This window comes from Strix uralensis, chromosome 2, assembly GCF_047716275.1.
Source record: "Strix uralensis isolate ZFMK-TIS-50842 chromosome 2, bStrUra1, whole genome shotgun sequence".
Lineage (NCBI taxonomy): Eukaryota > Metazoa > Chordata > Aves > Strigiformes > Strigidae > Strix > Strix uralensis.
In genome coordinates this window covers 111,336,388-111,362,210 of record NC_133973.1, presented here as the reverse complement: position 1 = coordinate 111,362,210, position 25,823 = coordinate 111,336,388, and the positions used below count along the sequence as shown (strand labels likewise).

Genomic DNA, 25,823 nt, shown 5'->3' with positions numbered 1-25,823 from the left:
CACTTCTTTATATAGCTTTTTAGCATGCATGACAAAAGTTCTATTTAATTTCACACTCAACTAATCCTTTAACAATTTTCTTTCAGGCAGAATATAAAAGGTTATTATTAATTCCTTAATAAAATAAAAAATAAGTTATAGCGGATATGTCCTTAACCTTGGAGCAGTTTGAGTAATTTTTTCTCCCTCAGATAAGACACCGAAGACCACCACAAATGGCAAGTGATAAATGGGCCTCTGGGAATTACTCAAGAGTCCTCCTCCTCCCTTTTTTCACATCAACTCTCTCTGGAAATGCCTCTCCTGAACTACTTCTGGTTTTAGCATCAGTCAGTCAATTTGATTCCTCCCACCCCTTAACTATCAATAGCAAAAATTGTCAAGATCTGATGTTACCCACCTTAAATTTTAACTCCCTATCACACTAAGGTAATTTCATGAAGACTACACTTAGTTAAGATTCATGATGAATACCAGATTGTCAGAAGTTCATAACTTAAAAGCTTATTTGCCTTTTCCTATGTGCTTGGATATGCTGAAGAGAAAAAAATCTATCACTCTGCTTTGCAAGATACAGCAACAGGAATTCCCTTGGACATATGATCCATTGCATTTATATTTTACAAGTAATCCTCTCTCTCAATTTACCAATTTCTCTATTACCAATTCTCAAACTCTTACCATATTATGCACCCCAGCTTCAATAGCTTTGGGCATTTTGTTTGAAAAGAAAATAAATTTATAGGTGCTGTTACTCATTTAAGACCCTTCTGGTCTTATTGGCAGATGTTGAAGCATTCCAGGCACCTAATGGAGATGAGTAGGTAAAAGTAATTACCTCTGAACAGCAATGGTGGTGGTAGTAGTAGTAGTAGTAGTAACAGTAACAGTAACAGTAACAGTAACAGTCATAGTAGCAATGCCAGCTCTTCTTGAGAGTTACTCTAGAGAAGTAATCTACGCTTCTTCTTCATCACTGTTTTTTTCTCCAGGCACTTAAAATTGGATGTGTATAACTCATCACTAGCTTTAAAATCTACTAGGAACATAGAAATACAAGGTATCTTATGGGTTTCTGAGTCCAAAGTCCTCCTATAACAGGAAATGTATATGAAGACATATCAGAAACACCTCAAGAAGAAAGTTTCGCATCAACAGATCAAGTTCCACCTGAAAATCAATTGGAGTTTCTTGGCTCCAATGATTCTACTGGAAAAAACTCTCAAAATCTGTTTGATTAGTTGGTCGGAAACCATCTTCCAAATGCCAGTCTACATTTGTCATGGCTAATCTCAACCTATATGCTTTTTTCTGTCTCTGTCATTTAGCATAAACAGCTATTTTCCCAAAACTGATATTTACTCATGGCTTGACAAAATGCGTAGCACTGCAGGTGGACACCAAGAAAATTGGCACAACACCCTCCTCACCCACTTAGGTAAGGTTAACACCTTTGGAAATGACTGAGCACTGTACTTAATCACTCAAGTCAACCACTAAGAAGGATTAAGGAAGACATCTCCATTACAGGTGGGTCATTCCATGAACTCTTTATTCCATGGACGCTTTGTTCCTTCCTCTGCCCCCTGCTGCAGAAAACTGCACGTAATATGAAGCCTCAGTATAGCAACTCAACTTTTACTGAAGCTATCTGGCATGGGCTATCGAAGTATATATGTAGACAAGTATAAAATGCATAGACATCACTTTTTGAAAGCAGTCATTTCCCAAGGACCCATTAAGGTAGAAGCATGCTGCAGAATTTTTATTAAAAAATTAATTTACTGTCATTTTTTAAACACCTGATTTCTCCACTAACGTGTATGTAACACTACTTCAAACAGCTACACACGGTCTCATTTAGTGAATATATGAGAAAGAGGTCTGCATTATGTTTGCTAAAAGAACTAGGATTTCAATTCCACCTGCTGCTGGGTGTGTTTGATTTGTAGATTAATTATGCCTGTTTGTAGCTGTAAATTTGCTCCAGATTAGTAGTTGATTGGCTCCGCATATGGATTCATTACACTGTGTGGCTCCCTTGCACTTCTCTAGTTTTCAAATGATTCCATACTTATGCTTTTTAAACTTCTTTTAATACCTCTCTTTTTCAGTGTAAGCTTTCAACCCTGTCTTATTCGGGGGATTTTTTTTTTCCCTTTAAGAGAAAATGTTCCTTTGATTCTTCTTTTTGTGGACCCTTTGGCTGGTGTAATGTCAGCTTTGTCCGTGGTGTTACTCTAAAACACAAGATGAACCTGCTTCTTCTCCCAGTTTTACAGGGAAATTCAGCATATTCACATTTATTTGTGCATTTCCGACATGGAATGATTTAAACTTATGGGTTTAGGAATTACACAAGCACTCAACAGGGCATATATACATACCCGTTACTGCTCAAACTTTAAATGTTTGTCACGTCGAAATAAAACTCTCCCACATGTGGAACATTTTGCTCTTGATCATTGAGTTTTCTCCCTGGTTTTCAAAATGTCCAAAAGTTCTGAGCTGTCACCTTCATAGTTAAGACCTGCGAGATATGCTTGAAAAATGTAACACATCTGAAATGAGCTGCATAAAACCCGCCTTTGTGTCTGTGTGTGTGAACGTTTGTGTACACTTAGAAAATAAATGTCAAAGAGGTCAAGCTGATTTCCCTCATATTTTAGGAAAAGAATCACTCTGAGCTGAAAAATTGTATGCCAAGTTTCTGCCTGAAGCAAATTTTTACGATCAAATTAAAAACCTTTGAGACTAAGAGTTTATAATGGAAATACTCACAGCTTTAACCATGGCAGCACTAGCAGGCACTGCAATAATATTAGGAAAGGTCTCCCTGCCCACAATCTAAACTAAATAAAAAAGATGCCATTTTCTAACATATACCCCAGGCTAGCAAATAACAATGATTTAATGTACTTGCCCTGTGGTAATATAGTAGCACTGCAAACCTCTGAGCCAATTTTTCTTTTCTTTTTTTTTTTCTTTTTAAACATATATGCCCTATAGGGAAAGGATTGCAATTTAGCTCTTATTTGTGGATATATCGCTTTCATTTCAACAATTCTTGAAAGCCTTCCTGCTGTCATACGCTACTGTATGCGAGTACCCAACTGAATAAAGACCGACCAGGCTTTTTCAGGAGTTTATTCACAGGTTTGGCTTTGCTTATTGTAGTATGCACCACATTTAAATTAGATGAGGGCTACTGTAAAGCAATAACATTGTCAATGACTGGAATCTCACTTTCCCCTCTAACAGTCTGAAGCAAATTAATGTATTGGTTGTTCATTAACAAGTAAACAGTTTCTGCTACAATGTCAAGGAAAAAGAATGTGTTCATTAATATGAACAGTCTTCATCTACAAAGATGATTTACACAATGCATGTCATGAGATAGCTTTCCCCTAACTAGTACACTACCAAACTGAAAAGCTGATTCTTAGGACTTTCTTGAAATTACAATATTGTTTGTTTACCAATAAGAAAGACAGTCTCAGTCACCTATGCCACCATTGTAAGCTCTATAGTAAGTACTTAAAAAAAGAGAGATTTCTGGAATCACTTGTGGAATTAATAAAATTGATAACTACAGACTTACACTGCATCAATGATACATATTATTCCTGTGATAAGTTAAGCTAAAAATAAGATTAATTTGGTTATAGAAATTCCTTAAACAACAACACTTAAATTATTTCAAACTTGAAATTTTTCAAGAATTCTCTGAAAAAATCAGCAAACACTGGCTAAAAAAGCAAAGCAGTTTGGATACACCAATGTAATCAGCATGCCTAGTGCTTTTCTGTTAACCCTCTGAGTAGAACCATAGTATTCTGGATTTTTTGTACATTAATGCTATGAAAATTGTAATTTATGGAAATATTAATTTATATGTCATGACTTAATAAATCATGTTCTAAATATATTAGGCCAGGCACTCATCTAGTGAGTGAGTCATCCATCCTAGAATTTTAATTATCCACTAGAGAAGCCAGTCTCTAGCAACTATAAGGGAAGTTTAGATGATTGCGCTAAATTAGATGCTTAACTCTAGATGAGACAATGCCCAACTCAGTACCGTTTAACCAATCGTGTGCTATCACCTATCAGTACTACATTTTCATATCAGAGTTTGCTTACTGCATGTAAGCTCACTAGAATATTGCACTTAGGTTGGGGTCCATATTATCCCCACTTATATTTGAGATGAATCAAGCTGGAAGTGACCCTGTTCTACTCTCCTGTAAATACTGAGATCAGACTGTCAGGCATCTCCAGATGTTATTAGATATTAGATGACCTGAATCATCCTTTGGAAGCACTCCTCTCCATCTCCTTGATGATAGACTGTGCCTACCACAACTGCCCTCCATGTCAGATAACTACACAGGCTTGGTGGTAGGAAGTTGGCCTTGTATATGTAATAAGCATTAAAAAAAAAATTGTTGTCACATTTAGCACCAATACGATGCAATGATTCAAAAGGGAAATGAAGAAAGGAGTCAGGAGGACTGGTATGTTTTACCGTAAAATGACCACAGTGTGCTATGTGGTCTCCCAGATTATCACATTAGAAATAGCCTGTTATCTTTGATTTCTTTTTTTTTTCACTGCTATTTCAAGTATTTTTAGGGCCGCATATTCTGTCTTCACTTACCCCCAGGAATTCAGAGGTTAGACAAGAAAAAGGGCACTCACTGCCAAACAAGCCTGAACCATTATTATTTCCATGAAACTATACATATATATATTCATATATATGGTTATATTAAAAAATATATATGGATGTATTTAAAACCATCATTGCAAACTCTTTTTAAACAGCTTAAATATTCAGATACCTTTCCTTGAAGCCTGAAAAGAGGCTATCAGAAATTTGAAACCTCATCTCTCACAGACCTAAAAATAACTTTAAAAGTATTTTTATAGTTATGTTCATAAAACATGAACCAAAGATCAGAAACATATAAGACGCTGGGGATGAGTAGGGTTTTCAGGATCTAGGATTATTTTTACATACATTTAAAGTAGTACAAGATGGTGTAAGATGAAGGAGCCAAACATCTTATTTTAATGATAACCCTGTATTCCAAAGCAAAGCAAAGAAAAGGTGATAGGAAAATCCCAGATGGGTTTTTGAATAATATTTCTCATGCATAAAGTGAAGCATTTTTATTTTTTTTTCTCCTGACTTCCCGCTCTAATTAAGAAGAATGAACATTGGCCTTTGCTTTAAGACTGCCAAATTTTCCCAATAGTCAAGGAACATGTGATGTTAATGGACACTTTTTTATTACCAAATGTATGTCTTGCATTTACATGGCTGAATTCTATCTCTTCTAAAGGGAAGGCTATGATATAATGTGGGAAGGACAATGCTGGAAGAACATGTGCCTTGACCTACTGTAAGTTGATGTAGGTAAGTGGCAAGGGAGGCTTTATGTTGGCTGAGGGTTTGATCCTATGGAAAATAATCCTTGTCCTACCCAAATGTTATCAAACTACACCATTAACATCACAATGGCAGTGGCTGTGCCCTATCTACCAAGGGTTTTCTTTCTGCAATGATTCTACGGTTGGAAGGGCATGGTCTACGATCTGCCACAGATGCAGCCCTTTCCCAAAACCTGAGAACTTTTGTAAGGCAGTTCCTTTATCCCTTCACCTTTTGACCCTGTCGATTTTGCCAACAAGACACCTATTTGCTTCACTTAGGTTAAGATTGTTAACAACCTAGTATATGTAATAAGCATGAAAAAAAAAAAATTGTTGTCACATTTAGCACCAATACGATGCAATGATTCAAAAGGGAAATGAAGAAAGGAGTCAACTTAGGTTGTTATTCAGGTTACAGACAGAGTAACTGAGGCCGTGCACAGGTCTTCTGCCCATGGACATACGTTCAGAGATCAGAGTCTCCTGATGATTTAGGGTGAGATTCATTCTACTAAATTCATAATCTGAAGTTTGGCAGCAGTTCCTTCTACAGTCAATGGAGTGAGAGCAACAGGTGAATTAAAGCATGAGTCCTGTCTAAACTGCATGTCCATGACAGGTGAGATGAATCAAACCTGGAAACACTCACCTCTCTTTATTACCAAGGAAGTCTGGAGATCTAGTTTCTTCTACTAAATATCTCACTTCTAGATTATTGACACTGGGTAAATTCAAAAGCATTCTGTATGAAATACTTGTACCACTTGTGTACAAATTCCTGTATTTAAAATCTTCAGAACTTTTAATATATAAGTTTTCATGACTGAAGCAATGAAAGATGCACTTTAAAGGACGGAGAAACAAAAGAATTTCAATGTTTCTTGTAATACAGTTCAACTAGAAATGCAAAAGAGCATTACACTAGCTCTAACAAGCTGCAGGTACACACTTGCTGCCACAACTACTTGTAGGGACAGTTCCATGAGCACACACAACTCAGAATGAAAACGGCACTGTGGGCAACTTGCCCCGTTCCTCCAAAATTTATTTATAGTTCCCAGCAAAATCAGAAAAGTCTGCATATGTTTTGGGGCAGCATATTAATATTTCTGTATGATATGAAAGAAAAATGGAGAAAGACAGAAAGAAGGGAAGGAAGGAAGGAAGGAAGGAAGGAAGGAAGGAAGGAAGGAAGGAAGGAAGGAAGGAAGGAAGGAAGGAAGGAAGGAAGGAAGGAAGGAAGGAAGGAAGGAAGGAAGGAAGGAAGGAAGGAAGGAAGGAAGGAAGGAAGGGAAAGAAAGAAAAGGAAAAATGCAAGGAGAGAGTCATATTTATGTGACTTTTTAAAAACACTGAGAAAATTTTAACTTTAGAGGATAAAATTTCCATTTTATATAAGTAATAAAAGTATAAATTTCACAATGTTGATTTTTATTTTAGAATAGGATTTTCAAAGTTGCCTTTTTCATTCAAGTGAAATTTCGAGTTATTTTATAATAATTTTTCTTTTAAATTATCACATCTGAAGCAAAAGTCTACAAAGTGTAATATTTCTGTGGTACCCAACTTTGGGATAATGGTTAAATAAAATGCTATAATGCTGTGCTGATGTTTTAACAAACCAGAAATATGTATACTCTGTGTAAATGCCCATTTTATTAAATATTACAAATAGAACTGGTGATTCATTTTTAGATCTCCATTCTAAGACAAAACTTTTGCTAATTCAGTTTACGCTTTACATATATATTAAATTACTTGTATTTTCCCTGATTTAGAAGTACTCTAGCTATTTTAAGGGTAATTCTCATCAATGTTAATCTTTAAAAGTGACTCTCCAGGAATAACCAGGTCATGCTGAGAGGATCCCTGTACATTTCTGAGTGTGAGGCAAAGGAACCAGGAACTTCTTAACTAGATCATTACATACCATTACATGACAGAATGTGTCCTCAAGCCATTTCCCAAGACTCTGCATTGTCATTAGCAGCAAACGATATGGAAGCAACCTTTTGTGGCCATCATCATGGTCATCTTCTGTAAACTATGAGGCTGCCCTGAACTGAATATCCCAATTAGCCTGAATAATATCATCCAACAACAGTCAGTCCCTGCGGAAGTATGATGCAAGTTTAGAACAAGTTGCTGTAGAAGATGCTGTTTGTTTAATTTTATTTTCATTTTTAAAGCCTATATTTGTAACCCCTAAGCAATAGTGTGTTTGATATTGTTTTGGCCAGAAACAGGCAAGGAACTTCAGGGTACTATAAAAGATATGTGCGTATAAAAGCAAAAAAGCCAGAATAAAGCCCTGATGTGGGTTGTCAAGATATAAGTTGATTGTTTACTCAGAGGGTTAACATGTGCTAAAATTACATACTGCAGTTCCTAGCTTCACTGATGAAAACATTCACTGCTTCTATCTTGAAATAAAAAAGCAAAATAGCCTTAACCCTTTGAGGATCATATTAGCAGCAAGTTGCAATCTAAACAGAGAACAAGTATTTCAATCAATTAGGAAATTATTCTTACAAAGATTCTGTGAGCACCCTTTTGTATTCCACCATCCCAGCATTTACTGCTGGATAGATCAGCTCTAATCACTTCACACAGGTCTGAAGGATTTTCAGGGTCTCAAAGGGTTAAAGCCAAGACTTTTGAGTAAAAGTGTTTTATTAAAAGGGTGAGTTAGGTGAGCGAACAGTCTCGGATGAACTTGGTGAATAGTCTTCCGATTCGGAGTTGAGTTCAGGTGGAGCTTGCTGTGCCTTATAACGTCCCCTCACATCCTGGTTGCGTCTTCGTCGGAAAACCTGCCTCTCCTTATCAAGAGCGGTGGTCTGGCAGGGGCATAAAATAAGAATAAATGAAATTAGGCTGTGTGTGAAATGCAAAGCTAATGAAAACCATGAGTTTTTATGTGGCCTGCAAATATCAGGGATAATAAATGTTCAGACCAAATTAAACCTGCTCTGTCTCAGTCAGGTCTGAAAGGTTGAGCCCACAACATAGCTAAATGCTTTAAAAAGTGCATTTCCCAAACCTTAAGAGGTGGCGTGACATCATCAAGCAGATACAGTACCATATATATGGATGCCATATGTTCTACTTCTGGATGCTATTAACTTCATCCTTTAATAGATTCAAATTTCAAGCCAAATACCAACTGACCTTCCCCCCACCCTTCTCAAAGTATAAATCTGTTTCTACAGGCAAGGCAGAGATGTACGCTTGTCTTTGATTTGACCTAATGAAGGCTGATACACACTCACCCATGTTCAAGTCAGTGCAATTGGCTAACAAAGATGGATTGTGATGAAGTTGTCAGACAAGAAAAAAACAAACACCGAAGGGAGCTAGTCCAGCTCTTTGACACCTCCTCATGCCACTCAATGGATGTTCTTAGGGAGAACGCTGAAGAGCTCTGACGGAAAGACCCGTTTAACCTGACCACCCTGTCTCCTCCTGTTAACCAAGGTCTATCAAATGAAATGCTTCGCTAATTTTATCTAGGCCTATCTTGAGTATCTAGGAATGGGAAAGAAGAACATTTACTTGATGGGCTTTACTTTTTGATCAGTTTCTGCCACTATTGAGAATGCAAGTCTTAATAAGATGGCTGTAACTTCTAGCCACATCCTTTCTTCTGCTCTTCTGGCACATTTACAAGGTGAAACTGCAACCCAGGTAAGGGCAGCCCAAGTCTGACTAATGATTTCAAGCATAGGACTGGGTTTTGCTGTTTTTATAATTACGGGGCATTAGACTGAAGTCCCTGAAATCACTGTAAAATTACAAGTTCGACAGGATGGCCTTGATTCAGCAAGAGCACTTTGACACATAGTTAACTGCCTTCTGAAGCAGGGCTGCCTTCTTAAAACATGGCCCATGATTTTTTTGGAAAAAGCAAAATGGGAAAAGGCAGGTGGCTAGTAAGATGACATACAAAATGCAAACAAATATCTGATCATGGCACTGGAGGCAAAGATAGCTTTGAGAACTGTATAGGTTTAACTGCTAAGGCTTGTAAAATTTGTCCCTAGTATGAAAATCTTCATTTAAAAGAATGCAGCCAAAAGGTTATTCTGCTTCAAAGGATTTATTGTTTTCTCTTGAGATATACATGACTGATTTCTCTAGAAAATTTACCAGTTATAGTGTGAGCCTCATAGGAGAGCAGAGATGTATTTATAGCAAACATATTTTTGAGAACAAAATGAAAACTAAATCCATCATACCAGTGCAGAATAGCATTATAGCAATCCATGCTCTAAAATAATGCAATCAGCATTCAATAATGATGTAACAGAGACAGAAAGATGGACAAGAGTACAGAGCTACTATAGCAAATGGATTTAGTTAGGCTAAATTGCTGAACTGTTATTTTTGTGTTTAGGACCTACATATCACTACTTTAAAGGGGTAAAATAATTAACTTCGATAAGTTCATCCCCGTATTTTAAACAAAAATTGCTAAAAAATCCAACACTTCTAATCTGCTGAGAAATTCTTTGTTTACTGCTAATATTTTGGTTAAGAGCTCCAATTAGTATTTTCAATGCCTTCTACGTTTCTTAGCCTTGAACCAATTCAGGTTTTGATTATTTTTTAATGTGAAACAGAAGAATTCCTAGATCTTTTACACACAGTGAATATACTGCATACAGTATGTAATGCTGTGTGAAAATTGCAAAGAATGGCATATATTACCATTCTATAAAATACAGATTTCCATTTAAAAGATTTTTTATGCTTAGAGGAAATAAGCATTTATTTAAAGTTTAAACCACATCACATCATCCTGTGGTAATAGATACTCTCCTCTGAGAAAGTTTAACATTTCTAGTCGAATAATTAAAATACTTGTATTAAATTCTAAATTTATTTTTAAACCTACTACATGGAATGGTAAATGTATATATAAAAACTGAAGGTATTTAAAATCAGATAAGTTACACAGAAGAGAATACTCTTGAATAAAAGATTGGTTTTGAAATTTAGCCTAGGATATTGCTTTTTTTAAAGTACAGAATTCTAAAATTGCAAAACTAGTAAGATAATTAAATATCAGGACATCTTTTTAAAGATACCTTTAAAAAATAAACCCCAAGATACCAGTTTTCTACTATTGTTGGGGAAGCTCTGGGGGCTTTTGTTTAAAAGTATTTGTTTAAGAATACATAAAGGCGCTTCCTGCCTCAATAATAAAAAATGTTAAGCAAAAAACCCCCAATGATCTCACCTAATCCAGCACCTTATGCTGTAGTTTGTAGGACCAAATATTTCGGGCTTCCTAACCTTTCAGAAACTTCCTGAGATATTTTGAGACTTTGTTTTTCTTTGCATTTTTATCCAAAGTCTCCCGTGAATTTGATCCAATCGGTTTCTGTAAAGACATGCTTGTAGACTCAGGGGCATTATTGTGGTCACTCTCCTGGGCTGAGAGATATTCAGAGCCTTTCTCACCCAAAGAACTTATTGAATAAATATGTATAAAGTCACAGAGAGCCAAAGAAGGGAGTATTTATCTAGTGAAAGCAAAAATACATAGGTCATAGTCTAACGTTTAATATTTAACATGTCAGAACCACAAAATGGGTCCCTTCTGGCCACAGACAGAGCACTCACAAGCCCTACAGACCTTGCAAGAGCAGGCTTATTCTGCTCAATATTATGAAGACATTTTGCACTTCCAGTGACTAATACACTGCTGGACAGTACTGTCACTCTGCACAAATGCTATTTTTCATTTAATGAGGTCATGGTTATTTTTTACCTGTAAAGAATTTCAAAATACGATAGATTAGTGCTTTGGAATGCAGGGCAGATGGTAAGATACATTTGAGTATTGACTGCATACATTTTGAAAGTGTAATTTTCACCCACTGTACCCTCTTGTGCACATAGGTATATTCCAAAAATCAGCTTTTTCATTATTATTACTGGTTTTGTAACAAAGGCCTCTTATACACATTGCCTTGGTTTAATAGCTGTATTATTTCATATACTATTCAGCTGGGTGGTTCGCTGGTGCATGAACCAGTCCATTATGGATTTCCAGGGCATTTCTACTTTAAGCTTCTCTTTCAATAAATAATAAGAGGATCTGAAGTGCACTTATGCTTCACAGGACTGCAAATCCCAGATTTTCATTATCACATTTTGACATTTTTTTTCCCGGCTCGAGGTGAGAGAGTGAGAACTTTGAGCACTATATGATAGTAATGGCAACTAAAATGTAAGGATAGTGTTCTTAAATAAGATATGAGACTGTCCTCCTACAATCCATATGAGGAAATGTAGAGCTTCTTATCCAGCAGCAGATAAGTGGATTGCCTCTAATAGTTTGGTGCTGATGGGTCTGAAGCACTTCATTAAGCACTAATGTATTTTGCATCAACCTTTAGTAATCCTGACACTCAGTACCAAATGGTTAACAAGCCATTTTTGAATATGCATTTCATTTGAAGTGACAGAGCATTATTTTAAAATCACTGTTTCTGTCACCTATATACTAAGGTGCAGTTAGTATTTTCCCAGGATTTTGCCATAGGGAGTGTCTTTATTCTGATTTCTACCTCTTGATGCTGCAGGACTCCTGAGCCATGCAAATTCGGTTTTTTATCTTGGAAAATGTTGAACTCTGTGTTTGTGAACAGACATTCAAAAACTACAACTGCTTTGATACATATATTGGATTTGCAGTGGGAAGCGCCTTATTTTAGCTGTGGGGTGATATTTTCTGTCAGGTCAGTAATTATTGGATTGAAGTAACTGCATTTTATGAATGCGAGCAATGACTGTTTTTCTTTTCACTTGTCTTAATTTACTGCTGGTCACCAAATATAGATATATATTCATTTCATTAATAAAAGAACATTATTGTGCATTTTGCCTCTTAGCCCATCCATTATTCATATCAGCCAGGAGACCAAACTGGGGATGCAGCTGTTCATGCATTAATCTAAGAAACCCTTCCCTTCACTCGCTTTCATTCTGCAGGAGCATATTTGCAATTTGTTTGCAGTTTTTGTGATGCTTTGTTTAGTGTGTGGAACTGCATGGACTATGTATTGAAACACTGGTATTTTTCTTCCAGTGCATTGTTTTATATGCATGTATGTGTATGTACATATTTAAATGTTCACACCTAGATAATTTTATCTTATTTCCTCAAGCTTCTGGCTAGTGACCTCAATACATTGAGATATGTAACGGCAGGTTTCCTTACTGCAAAAATGACCATTAAACAATGCTCATGGCAGAGCCAGGCAGCCTTTCAGTCTGATTTTTTTTTATTTTTTCCATGGGTTCCTCAGGTTATATATATATATATATATATATATATACACATGTGATTGATTCATGATTCAAGACACTTTTTGGAGAGTACTTCAAACTTAGCAATGCACCTCAATCCAGGAGTGAAAGACACATGTTATTTTTAGCCTCTCAGGCACAAGCTATAACTAAGTCAAGTTACACGGTGATTTGGAGACATGCAAATGACCACATCGAGGGGACAAATTAATCGAGTGGATTTGAACCTAGACCTCCAAATGCAAAAGGCCAGTGCTTTAGCACACCATGTAACTTCTGGCATGAAATTTAACTAAAATGAAAGCAAAAAAGAAAGAAAACCAAATCAATTTGATGTATGCTTTGTACTGTATTGGTGAGTGAATACAAAGACAAGTATGCTACACATATAACTGCTGCATTCATATTGCTATATTTAAGTTCGTGTTTACTCTTTGACATCCCTCCTTTTTAGAGACACGATTCCTCAGCTGGTTTCAATTATAGATGGGAGAGAGTTAGTGCCAAGTTGTTTGCATGGGTGAATTTTATTTATATTTTGTAAATCAGTTGTGGTTTTCTTAGTCAAAGAGCAGAAGATATTTTAAATGAGTTTAGATGTTTGCCTGTTTTTACCAATATTCAGTTTACAGAGGGTTTTACGGTATTAAAAATGGCACTTTACAGATAGCAAGTCTGATTCCCAACTTCCTTGTCCCTTTGTCAAGTTGTCTGGCTGTAACTTTTGACTTGAAAGTGTATTGTATTCACTTGGGACAGGTGTTAAGTAACTCGACAGATGCAAAGTAATGGGAATTAGGAATCAAACACAGAGGATGGAACTATGGGTTTTCAAATGAGCTATTCAGATACTTTTTAACTGTGACAGTGACAACTGTATTTTAAAAATCCAATATTTTATTAATTCAGTACTGACTGGATTGATGACTTTGTTAAGCATCCAAAGTAACTCATCTCCTTGCTATTGTCATTACATAGATAAGATCATTAATGACTTTCCTGTACATTTCCTGGGTTTTATTTTGCTCCTTTAGCTTTTCTACAGTGCCTGTGGATATCTAGAAAACAACATACACTAACATTTTATACTAATCCTATATGCAATACTACCTGTACTAATATTTTATGTTAGATACAACCATTCTAGTGCTCCCCTGATATTCTGAATCAGCCCAGAAAAGGCAAAAAATTCAGGCCACTCTGTCAGAAGCAGATTAAAGTAATGTTAAGATTCAGACATAAACCAGAACGAGAAAGGAAATTCAGGATCGAAGAAAACACTGGTAAATTATGCCAAGTATTGTCTTCAAAATGTGCTACCATTAGGAGGAACAGGTAAAGCAGCTGAGGAAGGCTATGGGCAGGACACTGCAACACTTGGGGCTAAAGAAAAGGCTTGAAATACTTTCACTCTTAATATTCTGGCTTACTTACAAGAAAGCCAAAAAACTGGAGGCAACAAACTGTTAAAAGTCTCAGTTAAGTGCATCTTAAAGAAAAGTTCCTTATAAGAAAGTAAATCTATCAGTTATGATATTTCTGGACAATGAAGGTGCCATTTGGATTTTTCGTGGTCACTGTTGCTAAGTTCCAGTAGATGGAAATTAAAAAGATGAATGCATTGGCTTTAACCCTTTCTTAAAGAGATCTATCAGAGAATGGGCTGACTGGAGGGAAAAAAAAAAAAAAGAAACCCCAAACATAGTATCTGCTCAGAGATGGGTGATCTGTGCTGTCTTTGACTTGAGTTGACACTGATAATTAGGAGTGAATGAAGGTGTGATTGCACCATAGGCATTACCCACCTGAACCAAGGCTGGTTTTCCTGGCTATCAAGAACAAGTTTCACCAGCCTTGGGGCAGAGCAGACTGCAGGGGTTTAACTGAGACCTCCAGGTCTCATCCCTTACTGACGCTGCTTTGGCCTTTGCTGCACTTCTGATTGCAGTGCTGATGTCTCGACAGCATTAGGTTGGCTGCCCTGAAAACATTTATCAGTCTAGGATCCAAATGATTTTACTGATTTGGCCTCTGTGTTTCTTTCTGTTCCTCATATTCAAGGAACACTAAGATTTTCCAGGCATTGTATCTCATACCTGCTACAACAACTATTACTGAACATAAGGTTTGTTCTATTTTAGTATCTCAAAAAGTCATGTCACTTTTGCATATATTATCCTACTGAAAGGGAATAAAACAGGATGTAGAATGAGTGCTCAGAAACCTAGGATTTTGAGGCACTTTGAATAGGAAAGTCTTTTAGGCAGAGAAAGGAAAAGGTTTTCTGGTTGATTGAGGGAGGATATAGTGCCATTTAAAAAGATATTTTAGAAGACTGCTAGAAACTAGGGATGAAAACGATGAAAAGAGTGGAGGAGAGATGAATAGTTTAACACTAACAAAAGGAGCATTGCATTTTCCTCGGGACCTGCTTTCATTTTTCGCTATACTTGTGAATTCAGGCTGATTTTCATGGGCCTGTGATAAATTAACTGTTTTATAGATGGGAATTGATGAACCTTTTCATATGCTTTGCATTTGCGCTACTAAAAAGTAAACTCTTGCTACATCGAAATGGTTTTATTTAGACTAAAATGTTGGTCACTACAGCAGTTGCTTATTTCTTGGAGATGAAAGAGGACCAAACACAAGGCAGTGCTTGTTCGGAGGTACCCTGTTACAGCGTTTCCTAATTAAGCATCTACACCTAGGAGCCCTGCTCTCCCAATTTGCCTTTCCACACTAGGTGCCCTGTTTAGAAAGCACTAATTATAAACATTGTTGTTACTGCCCCCAGCTGGAAAACAGAGCAGTTTATGTATGAATAAGAGAGATTATCGCCCATCTGCTCCAGCCCATTATTCAGGGATGTGTCATTTTGTATGCTGATGGCAGCCATTACTAGTGCTTTAGTCAAATGCCCCCCCTCCTTTTTTTTTTTTTTTATAGCGTTTATTTATTTACCACTTTGCAGAATTAGAGTCTTCCCCCCTACCTCCTCAAAATGCATATGGTTTGTTTCAAAATCTAGGCTATGCAGTTAAACTGAGTCAAGGCCAATCTGAGAGGAGATGCTCGCTTTTATCACAGGCTCCTGTTTCTGGTGGTCTGCTCCCCCTGAAGCTGGGGTTTTAAAAGAGCCAAACATTGTGTATAGCAAATGGAAAGCCAGATTTTTTTTTTTTTTTGTGTAAAATAAAAATAGTAAAGCAGAGAAGGAGTATAAGCTGATCATGGAGAGCATCTAAACTCCAGGAAGATAAATAAAGCTCATGAGAGCTTTCTCCCAGTTTACAGAGGAGGCATTAAATTTGCAACTATTTGGCAAAGTCCTGCTTGACCCAAAACGCCATCTTTACTTCATAAGCAGAAAAGAAAAATTGCTCTAGTACCATCAAACCCACACTCAGCTAAAGCTGGGCACTCAGGCCCTGTTCCCCCCTTCTTCAAAACCAAAAAGCAGAGATGCTGTGCTGTTGTCTCTCGGCTGTGTTACAGGGCTGGAACCTGCGAAGCGTGATGCCAAGTGACACCACAGACCAAGAAGGTTTTGCTATGTCCTTGCAGGTCACGGTAGGTTTATAGCCACCAATGCAAGTGCTATAGGCTGGAATTACACATCCTGCTGCACACTCGAGCACTTGACGTGAAAGCGTTTTTCAATTCTTGCTAGCCAGCGTTCAGCTGATGGATGGGAAATAGTTTTCTACTTTTTGCCTAAAAAATAGGATTACTTTTGTTTTTTCTTTCCCCAGAACATCCATATCAGAATCTACTTAACACTTGGTGTGTGCTCAGGGAACCTCTAGGAAACTGTGCTGGAGCCTGATCCATGCATTCAGTGAAATGATCCAGGGTGGGAGTTTTACTTTACTGGAAACACTTGCAGTGACCATCTTTATTGTTTCACTAATGTGGTTAATTTGCTGAGTTTTTCCAAATACCTCACAGAGGAGTTTTTAAAGGCTTCAATCACTGCAGTGTTAGAAAACGCAGGTTTTGCAACAAACTTATACAAATTTCTCCAGCTATCAAAATGTGGGTCTTGTGAGTAATAAGAAGGAAAAAAGCCAGCAAATAACCACTTGATGGAAATTCGGGGGCTCTGGATTGATTGAGGAGGTGTGTGGGCCTCGTGTGGGCTATCAGACCTGGATCCCTCCTTGCCCCAGCTCCAGAATAACCCCCTCCCACCCAGACCCCCTTTTTATCATATAGGTTAAGCCAGCTAACGACAACCCTGGCACAGTTACACAATGAAGAAAAATATATTCAAAAGACTCATGCAATATTTAAAAAAATAAAATCAAAATAAATAGGTATCAGAAGGGTTTTAAAAAGAAAAGAGAAAGAATGCATTGTTAGAAACACAAGCTTACCAGCACATACAATGCATTGTATTTCATTGAACTTGGGAGAGTTTCTACGGCCCGTGTTATGTAAATGCATTGTTCAATCTAAGGTAAGGATTGTGTTTAGTGGGTTTAAAATGACAGTATATAGTTCCACATCTCACACGGAAAAAGAGGAAAATATATGCTGAGAGCCTGTTGCTGCTCCATGTGTCTCAACACAGGAGCGCAGGCGAAGCAGATGCCTTAACAAGCAATAAGGAGGGGGAGGGTGCGTACTTCAGCATATCTAGTAGATTTTCTATATACACTGTCCTTTTAACTATAGGGGAAATTGATACTGAGCATGTGCGATGAAGAGAAAGCTGGCGATGTGGGTGTGAGGGATGGGTGAAGAAAGGGAATGAGGGGGTGTGGCATCTCAATCAAGATTAAAACGAAACTGATAAAGCAGCATATGGACCGGATAACAAATCAAAAAGCATGTTTATCCACTGAAGGAACTGGTTAATGGAGACTGCCAGCACGTTGCCATGGAAACACTGACTGTTGGCGCTGCACCATCTCATACCTTATCCAATACATTCCTGGTTGTTGGTAGTAGTCCAAAGACCCTGATCTCTTGATGGTAAACCCGTGGTCCAGCTGAGCAGAGAGAAATGGGGCAACTCAGTGGATCGACATTAGGCTAAAGAATTCAGACTCCAGAGCAAGCTGTTCCTTATTTAGTGCATATTTACTGTTTTCACTTTCAGAAGGCACTTATCTAACATCCTAAAGCTACGTACCTCAGACAAAAAAGAAAAAAAAGTGAAGAAATAAAAGAAAAAGATACTAACTCTAGATTCGGTCTTGCTAAATTAGAAGCCAATTTATTCAAACTAAAATGGAGTTTGTGAAATAGGTTACTTAATGCATAATGCACTCATTTAAAAGTCTGACAATTATCTTGTTACCTCCAAAGACAGAAGTGCCCCTTTAAGTTGCACATACCAGTAATGGAAAATTATCTTTTGCAATTAAACTGAGAGGTTTAATAATTTTTAAAAAAATGCAGTGCAACCATCACAAGGAGCAGGCTAGACAGACTACACAAGGCTTAAATTAGACTGCTTCATAATCATGGAATGTGTAAAGATGAAAAGAATCAGGTTTTGATACCCCATCAATCATGGTAATTCATTTCTAAAAATGCGTTAACCTTGGAGAGTAGGACTACTCAGAGTCATGAATAACATTGTTTATCATTTCAGCTTACACCTCATGCTCAAAAAGATAACAGCACAAAACTATTCGGTTTAAAATTGCACCAATTAAAGTCAAAATGGAAATGAATTTAACATTGTGTCCAGGAAAGTATGCTCATGACATTACTTAAGCAATAGAGATCTTTTAAGTTTAGTTTATCATTAGCAGAATCATGTGCATAGGAACAAAGAAAATGTGTTGTTTTCTCTAACCCTTCTGTGCTGCACTAACCGACGATGGAGACATCATTTAGCCGAGTTAAATAAAATTTAGGGGAAATTATCTTGAGGGAGACACTCTGCTTGCTTTAAAATTGTTAGTTGCGATGATTTTCACATTTTGCCCTATGAAGAGAAAAGGCCATTTTGTGCTTCAATAAGAGCGTGGCATGTATTTCCAATACTGATGACAGTTTCTAATTCTAAATTCAGAAAAGCAGTTCAACACATTTCCAGTTACCAAGCACTTCAAGGGTAGCTAGGAGCTAACTGCAAATTTAAATTTTTCTTGACGACTCTCCTGCAAGTGTAGAATTTAATAATTTATTCCATTTTGTTAAAACAATGCCTCTTTCATCTTATTTAGAATTATTTAAAGGAGGTTTGCTGTTTAAAACCATGAGGACCTTGTACCTAAAGTTAATTTTCTGTTGGCTTAACTACACTGGTCTACTATTGCCATCTACTGGCTTCCTTGTATGCTGCACATAAAATACACAAAAGGGAAGTTTTCTTAAAAAGCAGATCAAAAATATTGCCCTAAAATTGGACAGCTAAAAAGTGATATAGAGAAGATCGGGAGAGTTGCTTCCTAACATGACTTGAAACAATTTCGTTGGTGTGGAAATCCTGCCATGAGAAACCTGACTGTGGACAATGATCCCAGGACAACACAAACAATAGATGGGAAGTGATAGCCTAGGCACCGGTTCATCTTTAAGCCAAGCAAAACTCACAGACTAAACTTGGCTTCTCTTCCACACGACCCAAGAAATCCCACCGCTAAAAATAACACTTTGTAATTTTGTCTTAAAATCGGCAGAAAGCAGGGCAATGACCCATCCGCTGCCTTCCTCTTGCCGGACTGCCTGCAGCAGCCTCACCAGCCCAGCTAGGACTCTGCAAAAGGCAGAGAGCTGCACCAACTTTCTCAGCAGCTTTTCTCTTTTGCTGTCCTACTTGATTCCTCTGAGTCTCCAGCTGGAGTTTGCTCCCATTGCCAAGACAGAGACCTCATACAACCTTAACAGAAGATTATCATTAGTCTTTCCTCTGTCTTAACAATGGCAAAAATACAAGCACAAAAGTGACAACATGCAGGCAAAGCTTTAACACTTCAGACATGAACACATAGTCAACGATGTTCAGTTTGTACAAAGAATTACAGCACACCTCTGGATTGCAGAAGCATTCTTAAAAAATTATTTTGGCTCTTGGTCCCTTTAGCCACTGTCACTAAAACCCAGAGGGTACAGCCACAGAGTATCGTTTCGTGGCCAAAGGGGAAAAGAAAAAAAAAAAAAAAGGGATAACATCCTTGGAGACTTGAAGGAAAAAATCTATCCTGAAATTTTAAAAAGACTATTTAGTAAAGTCTGATTTTATGTTTTTACTGCAGTATCTTTTATAAACACCATCATGGAACTACAGAATACTGTTCCTATTGGAAAGCTGTATGAGAAACCTGATTCTGCAAATACTTTGGCATAGACTTTACAGTAACGTGGCCATTCTGACACAGACTGGGGAGGCACTAGCCCAGCCCATCTCCTACAGAGACTGGTTGTCAGTGCCCATGACAAGAGTTTAAGAATAGGGCAAGTAAATTGATCTCTACTCTCCCATCAGCAAGCGGTTGTTTTTCAGGGACTTGTTAATTCTCTTGCTGTTTTAAAAGCTAGTTCTCCAATTAAAATTTTGCTGGCAAAGCTATGTTGATTTAAGGGAATTTTTTCCCAACTGACGTAGTTATGCTGGCAGAACTTTTAATGATGTATTAATGTATCAACAGAGAAGTCTCTTTGCCTGTACAGTTAATTTTGTTTGAGGAATCATCTTCTGCTATACCAGCAAAGGAACTACTCTGCTAGGCAGGCACAACGTGTTCATTATGGTTGTTTGTCCAAACTGACAAATCCTTTCAAATGTGGACAAACTTGAAGTCTGGACACATGCACGAGAACTTGTAGGATGTCTCTGCCCTGAATAGTCAGAGACAACTTTTACTGAGGATTACCACATCAACAAAGCAGATGTAGGTCTGAACCAAGGAGTCAGTACAATGTATTTGGACATTGCTGAAGGAAGTAGTAGCCACAGTAGACATATACAAAATACACGTGGCTTCAAACTTCCTCCCAGTCAAACTGACCACAAACATATCTTTAGGAACTTAGTTTTTATATTATAGTTTTAATTGGTGCACATGATAAATACTGCTTGAGATCTTTGAGGTGTGTTACTTCTCACCACCGAAGAAAATAGGCATATAATATCATACCAATGAGAGGACAAATTAAGAACTAAATACCACAGATTAGCTATCTTTGTGCATAAACAGAGTTATAAAACTCAAAATAATGCTAATATTTCTCTTTTATACTATTAAGTAAGCTATATAAATATATGCACATATTAACACATTTTCACAAACACACACAGACACAGATGTGTTATATAATATATAGAAGGCATCTCTATATTATATACACAAGCACTCTCTCAAAAAGTTACAGTAAACATACAGGCAGGCACAATAAAACAGTATTTTTGTAGAAAATATACTTAGTGCACATCTTTAGTGCTGAACAATGTTACAGCATCTGTACATACTTTGAAAATTCTAAATGTAGAGCAGTCTTCATTAATAAGATTTACTTCTATGATATTTGAGATTGCACAGTTAAAGGAAGATTCCCAAACATAAAACCCTGATGACATGCATGTCAAATGTATATTAAGTATGCTTTCAAATGCAGAAACAACAGTTAAAGGCTTTGTTGTTTTGCTTCTGGCTTTATTTTACTTATTAGTTTTGTAGAAAATAAAGGTAATTTATTATCAAAATCAAAATTATCTAGCTTTCTGGAACATTACCAAAACACTAAAGAGGTCTATACTTCCCCATCTCTTCCAAGTTTTTAGAAAATAATTGACATAAGCTAATGAAACCACTTTCTGAATTCTGTGAAAATATTGTAAACATTTCTACTTCATAGGCCAAGTTGCAGGATTAATCATGCCAGAGTATGATGTTCACTCATAGGGATGATCACTAAAAATGATCTGTTAAATTTCCAAACACTAAAAAATAAATAAAAGCCATTAAGAATATAATTAAACATATACTTTTTATATATATGTATAATGCTTTGCAGTGGAAAGATTCACTACAGTGCCTTTTTCATTACTCAAGTGTCAAACTGCTGTAAACAATTCCTTGGCAGAGGAACTGGGACAAAGAAAAAGAAAAGGAGGGTGGGGAAATTAAAAACATAAAGGAGGCAAGGGATGGATGAGGACAGAGGCATCATTTCTCACTTTTAAGCTTTGAAGTCATTAGCATGGAGGTTCTGAGCAGTAATTCTCATGGACAAGCGTGCTGGCAGTCCATTCGAAAGGAACACGGTTTCAGCTAGTCTATACAGAACATACCTGCATTTCAGATGAGCAATGGGTATGTGATGTTTTAGTTGTGGGAGAGCTGTTGCAGTATTATTGCTTAAAAATGAAAATAAATAAATGCTGACTATGTTAGCTGATGACTGAGAAAATCTAGGAAAAGCATGAGGAACAACTTGCTTCCATGTTGAGGACGTTCAGGGTTGGAAAGAGTAAAGAAAAAATATGAGAGAGGCACAGCTTGAAATTTTAAGTACTTATACCAAGTAACTTTGAGAGAGTATCCGTTTTGCTGCACAAACAGTTCACACCTGTGAGCCAGATTGCATGTGCTGAGCTGAGTTTACTTCATGCTGATTTAACTCACCACTGGAGGGGCTGAGCTGAGAAACATGAAAGTGGAAACAGTACAAGAAAGTGTACATATGCAGTCACACCACCTGCAATTTATGGAAGCTGGGAATGAACACTGAGTAATCTGATATGGGAATGGTTATGCTTAACGTGTCACTTATTTTTAGTGACTATTTGGAGCGTTAACACTACCATGAGTAATAAAGAAAAGCTTACAAACACAGGCAGATGTATCAAAAATGTGAAGGATGTGCGTTACTATTCAATGCCATTAGTATGAATAATCTCATAACACACTGAATATATTCTGTGTGCATGTATATCTAATACACATGTTCATCTTTGGGGAAAAATTACAAATGTATGCAATGTATGCTACACTGAGGATGCCACTGAAACCTCAGTAAAGCTTGGTCAAAAGTTTGGTCAAGCTTGGTTTCAGAAGCTCTAACACGTTCTAACCTGGAAAGCCTGGACTGGAATTGCAACATGACAGAAGGCAACAAGGAGCTCCATTAAGTCTTTACCCAGTTAAGTCCTTCTGCCTAAAGGGAAGCAGCTTGCATGTGGCAGTACAATAAAATGCTGCTGCTCAGCTAAATCTGAAGTGGCTAGACTCATATCAACTATGAAGGTAGGAGTGAGACATCATAGCTCTCTTTGATGTCTTCGGAGAAGAGAAGGCTGCCATACATATTTTCTGTTAAAATTTTGAACTAATTTCCATTTTAAAGTGCTGCTGTCCTTCTGCTACAACTTCTGTGTGGCCTCAATCCATGTGATGATTCAGCTGCCAAGTAAAATGTCATGATCCCAGAGTTCAAATTGTTGAATCTACATTGGAGTTAGGTCCACTGATCTTCTGGTAAAATGTGGAAGTGTGTGTACAGTTATATCTCCTAGGGCTGTTAAATAACAATATGACTCACAAGGAGAATCAATGGATAATTGTGCAGAATACCAGTCTAACTATGTTTATATTAATTAAACACTAGAATTACCTAAAGATTAACCCTCTCCGGTTTCTTTTGGTGGCATGTCCTAAACACACACTACCTTGTGGACACATATTTAAGTGTTTGAGCTGTGTATTTCAGATGCTTACTGCTATGACAGAAACTCCAGCTGCTGTGCTGTTCGGTTTAGGGCCTGTGTTGAAATGCTTCTTTATCTTCCCAGCTACTGAGAGCTGATGTTCATTCTCTGGAAGGCCATCATCCTGCAGAGAAATAAAGCAAAACAAAACTTCAGTGAGAAAAGGAAAAATAAAGGAATTGCAAGGTGATTCTGATAGCACCTGTCAATATAGAAAAGTTTACAAAAAGTCTGTAATGAAATACGGGTCAATCATTGTCTCCATCGATATATCTAAGGTATTTATAAGATGAACATCACATTATGTCACGAACCAGCCTCTCACTTCTTCTTTACCCAACATCTTCCTCTCAAACTTTAGGGAATGTTAATTAATAATAATTGTTTAGCATTTTATTATTCTTTCTACCATGTCTTAACTACCACTGCCTAGCTATTTTAGGTTCATTAATATTTCAAAGTTTGATAGGCTTGGACCTGTTTATGATTCTGTTTACTCATCACATAAATTTAAAGATAATGACCCCAAAAGTAGAAAGCGTCCAAGAGATTATGGAAACCAGAGGCCGTGTTTTGGGAGGATGCAGGAAAGGACCTCCAAAAGCCTTGAGAAACACCAATAAGGTCCTTGCCTCGTCATAAAGGTGACAAACTCAGGGACTATGGTGTTCGGTGAATGTTCCAGCCATGGCTCAGTGAGTCCCACAGTGAGGAAACGCAGGCAAGATGGGAGCTGAGACATATCCTAGCTGAGACCTCGGGACAGGTGAGCACAGGACCTCACCAACACCGGGGTGTATCATTGTGTATGGCTGCAGGCCAGGTTAGGTGCAGGCTCACGGCTTGCTGTGGCATTCCCCGCAGACTATGACTGTACCGTACTAAAACCATATAGTTAAACAAACCCACCTCTGCAAATCGAATCTCTGACTGACTAATAACAAGGGACTGCAATTCCTTCCCCCAGTCCCAAGGCACACAAGCCTGGGATGCTGCAGGGAAAGGACAGACAGAGGTACAACCTGCCTGGGAAAGCAGGGAAGGGCTGGAGCCAGCTGTGGATGGCCTCTTCTTCCTTGCCGAAAGACACGTTCTCAACTTGAGCTAACCTGAGCTAAAAGTAGGCACACAACTGCATGGCCAAGGATGGTTCTGCAAGGTTCTGCTGTTGTGCGCACCAAGCGATTTGGCTGTGCGTGACCTCCAGCCCAGAACCATGCGGTTGGGCCGGGAGGTGCCTTCTCCTGGCTGAGACATCCCACTGTGCAGAGCAAACCTGTCTATCTGCACCTAGGCATGCAGGCATCCTCGCTGCTGAAGTGAAACCCTGACAGAAGGGAGTTTGCAGTTTTGCACAAGTCAGCGGCTTGAATTCAAGCCCAAGAGAAGAAAGGAGTTTTTTTTAGAAATTGCAAATAAGATCCTTCTGCCTGAAAAAAGTGCAAAAAGCCACTGCTTGGTGAGACTTCTCTGCTAACAGAATATGCAGGATTTCAGGCAACAATATGCAGAATAGGCAGAATAGGCAACAAAACACAAAATAGGCAGAATATGCAGGATATCAGGTCACTAGCCATCCGCAATGGTCATCCACAAAGTACCCAAGCTGGTACTGCATGGTATGTGTAACTATCGTTGGAAAAGTTCTTAAATTCCACTTAAGAGAAATCCTAGAATACAGGCAAGAGACAAGATCAGAATACAGAGAGATGACAGGCACTTTTTTTTTTTTTTCTGGCTTTGCAGCAATTCTGAGTGCACTTAAAGAGTTACAGAGTCACTGCAGTAAATCATGAGCTCAGCAAGCATATGGGAATTTTAGGGAGGTTGGTTAGGGTTTGTTATTCATTTAGCTTGGGGAGTTTGTGTTTAGAGATCCCTCACTCACCCCTTAACAGAATGTCTCAGCCGGCAAAATATGGTCAAGTGCACACAGCTGCAAAACACAAAACAAAACAATACAACCCAGTAGCTGATTATTGTCTAGCACCGGGGAGTCTTGGCTCAGGGCTATATGACCCCTAAAAATAACCTGCTTTCTGCTGACCTTGCCTTTCCCAGAAGAAAGCTAGCCTGTAAAGTGAACTCTTCTTCACTAGAGGGGGAAAAAAAAAAGAAGAAAAATCATTCCCTTGGCTTTCTTGACATGAAAGTGTGCCAAACGTTCATGTCATCTTGTCAAAAGACTAAATTATGGAGAAGACAATAGTTACCAACACTGTGGTAATATTTTATTGCTGAAGTACCACACTCACCGTTCCAGTGGCAATGTACCAGAGACACACAGTTTGGGCTTCAGCTTTTAGATTAAATATCTTCCAGCTCCATTTAAGATGCAGCATAGGGATATATGGGAATTACTCTACCATTATTAAATTTTCTTACTACTGTTGGT

General features: G+C 37.7%; 1 protein-coding gene across 3 annotated transcripts in view; it reads right to left on the bottom strand.

Annotated features, from left to right (window-relative positions):
• Positions 1–3,131: 3,131 nt before the first annotated feature.
• DCLK1 (doublecortin like kinase 1) overlaps positions 3,132–25,823 on the bottom strand; it is a 257,750-nt gene continuing 235,058 nt past the window's right edge. For 2 of the 3 annotated variants that reach the window (XM_074859813.1, XM_074859816.1), the window contains 2 exons: positions 23,439–23,552; positions 3,132–8,279 (listed from right to left, as the gene is read on the bottom strand). In XM_074859813.1, coding sequence (XP_074715914.1) covers positions 8,115–8,279; positions 23,439–23,552 — 279 coding nt within the window. In that variant the 3' untranslated portion in view covers positions 3,132–8,114. Of the gene's footprint in view, positions 8,280–17,682; positions 17,757–23,438; positions 23,553–25,823 lie in introns of all 3 variants that reach the window. The other variant, XM_074859814.1, reaches the window with a different exon arrangement.